The sequence below is a fragment of the Chinchilla lanigera genome, unplaced genomic scaffold (genome assembly GCF_000276665.1).
Source record: "Chinchilla lanigera isolate Chin_1 unplaced genomic scaffold, ChiLan1.0 scaffold00049, whole genome shotgun sequence".
Classification (NCBI taxonomy): domain Eukaryota; kingdom Metazoa; phylum Chordata; class Mammalia; order Rodentia; family Chinchillidae; genus Chinchilla; species Chinchilla lanigera.
In genome coordinates, this window is record NW_004955450.1 from 9,069,527 (window position 1) to 9,071,578 (window position 2,052).

The 2,052-nt window shown below is 69.6% G+C and overlaps 1 protein-coding gene across 1 annotated transcript in view; it reads right to left on the reverse strand.

Moving 5' to 3' along the window:
* Positions 1-1,264, reverse strand: part of Smad6 (SMAD family member 6) — a gene marked incomplete in the record, with an annotated part of 65,459 nt that extends 64,195 nt beyond the window's left edge. The window contains 1 exon segment of the mRNA XM_013519026.1: positions 1-1,264. Coding sequence (XP_013374480.1) covers positions 1-178 — 178 coding nt within the window.
* Between the last annotated feature and the right edge of the window lie 788 nt (positions 1,265-2,052).

The window sequence follows — 2,052 nt, forward strand, 5'->3', positions numbered from 1 at the left end:
CGGGGCGGCCGCAGCCTGCGCCCTCTCGTGCGCGCGGGGCCAGCTCCGCTCGGCTGCCCAGGCGCCCATCCTCCTCGTCTCCTCCGCCGCCGCCGCCGACGCCGCCTTCCTCCCGGTCGGGGACCACACGACTTCGCCAAAGTCGCCGCACCAGCCCCGAGCGTTTGGACCTGAACATACGATATCTTTTGGCGCCAGGGGGTGGGGGGCGGCGGTCTCCAGTTACCGGGGGTCCGTTCCCTCAGCGAGGCGCCGGCTGCGCGGGCCGCAGCCCCGCATGAAGCTCCGCCGCGGGGCGCCGTGCAGAGCGCGCGCAGCCCGTCGTTGAAGTGGCGCCGCGGGGCCGCAACATGAGGGAGCTCCCCGGGGCGGGACGGCCGGGACCCCGCGAGCGCCGAGCCGCAGCCCGCGCGGGGCCGGCGGCTGCACGCACCGGTGCGGCCGCGCTGCTCAGCTCCGGCCCCCGAGCGTCGGGGGCGCTGCAGGCGGCGCGCGGCTGGAGAGACCCCGCATGGGCCGAGGAGCCTCCAGAAGTTGCGCGCTGGTCGGTGAGCACAAAGCGCTCGCGCCGAAGCTCCCGAAAGACTGCCTTTAAAACCCAAGCGCTTCAATGCATGGGCTCTTCCTGCAGGCTCGGAAAGGCAGGCTTGTGGATACCCTTAACTCCCTGCAAAAAGAAAGGGGAGGGGGGGAAAGGAGGGGGAAAGGAAAAGAAATCCCAAACAAAACCCCAATCCCAAGGTTTGCATGCACGGAAGGCCAACTCCGTCTCAGGTCCCAGGCGCTAGATGCACTTGGAGCGAGTTACTCCGGAACGCGGTGTCAACACAGGACCGGGAGCTGTAAAAACCCCAGAGCTGCTGGGAATCCTTAATTAAAAATGCAGTCCGGCGAGGCAGAGGTCGCAGCCCGCCCCACGCTGCGCTCGGACGCTTCGGGCGCCGCGGCTGCCGAGGTCGCCCCCCCGTCCCCCCGCCACCAAAGTGCCTCCCGGCGGCCCCGCGGTCCCGGCGAGGCTCGGCGAGGCAGCGGCCAGCGGCTCTTTCTCTCGGCTCGGCTCTCTCTCTCTTTTTTGTTCTCCTCAAACGCACAGTGAGGGCCCCCGGAGGAGCGCCGTGGAGTCATTGGCTGCCTCCCATCATATGCCAGTCTAGACACTTTGGCGGCTCCGCGGCGCTGATTGTTGCGCAAACAAGGTTTCAAGTTTCTTAACTCTTAAAGGAGAACACGTCCCATTGCAGGACCCAAGGCTCCGAGGGGCCGGTTCCCGGGGCGGGCCGAGCCAGGGCCTCCGCCCCACGCCCGCCCCGGCACCCCCGCCCGTGGCCTGACAGCGCCCGCGGCTCGCTCTCGGGCCACCCCCGGGCACGGATGCGCGCGAGCACCGGGACACGCGCGCGCACACGCTCCCTGGGCTGCGTGCGCGCCGGGGCTCCGCGCACCCACCGAGCCGCGGACGCGAACGGGACGCCCGGCCTCTCCCTGCCTGGTGCCCGAACTTACAAACACGCGTTGCACTTCAGAGTCGTGCAAACCCCCGCCCAGCGCGGGCCAATAAAAATGGGTGTGCGTGTGCTTTCCTGCCCCGCTTCTCGGGGGAGCAGGGAGGACGGATTGGTTGAGGGAGCGGGGACCCTCTGTGGCGGCGCCAGGGCTGCGAACCCCTGCGCAGAGTCGTGGGGTGCGGGGCGCTGCGCGCAGGGGGGCTCCAGGTTCGTCCGAAGTGGGAGAGGGTGGGGAGTGTGTTCTCGATGGCTGTACTCCGCATCCCGATCCCCCGGCTCTGTCTCTTTAGGGAGTCGCTTTCCCCAGCAAGGGACATCAGGGAGATGGGGGTGAGCCGGGGACGGGGCTGGGACACTCGGCGCGGGAAGGGTTAAGCCCGCTCGGGCCCTGGAGCCGGCGCGGCGGGGTACCTCCTCGGGCGCGCTCGCTCGTCCGAGGGTGGCAAAAGTTCAAGCTTGTAAAGTCGGGATTGGTCCCGCGCGGAGGGGGAAAAAAGGCCTGGTCCCCCCTCCCCCTCCCGGGCGTGGCGCCGATTGGCCGGGCGGC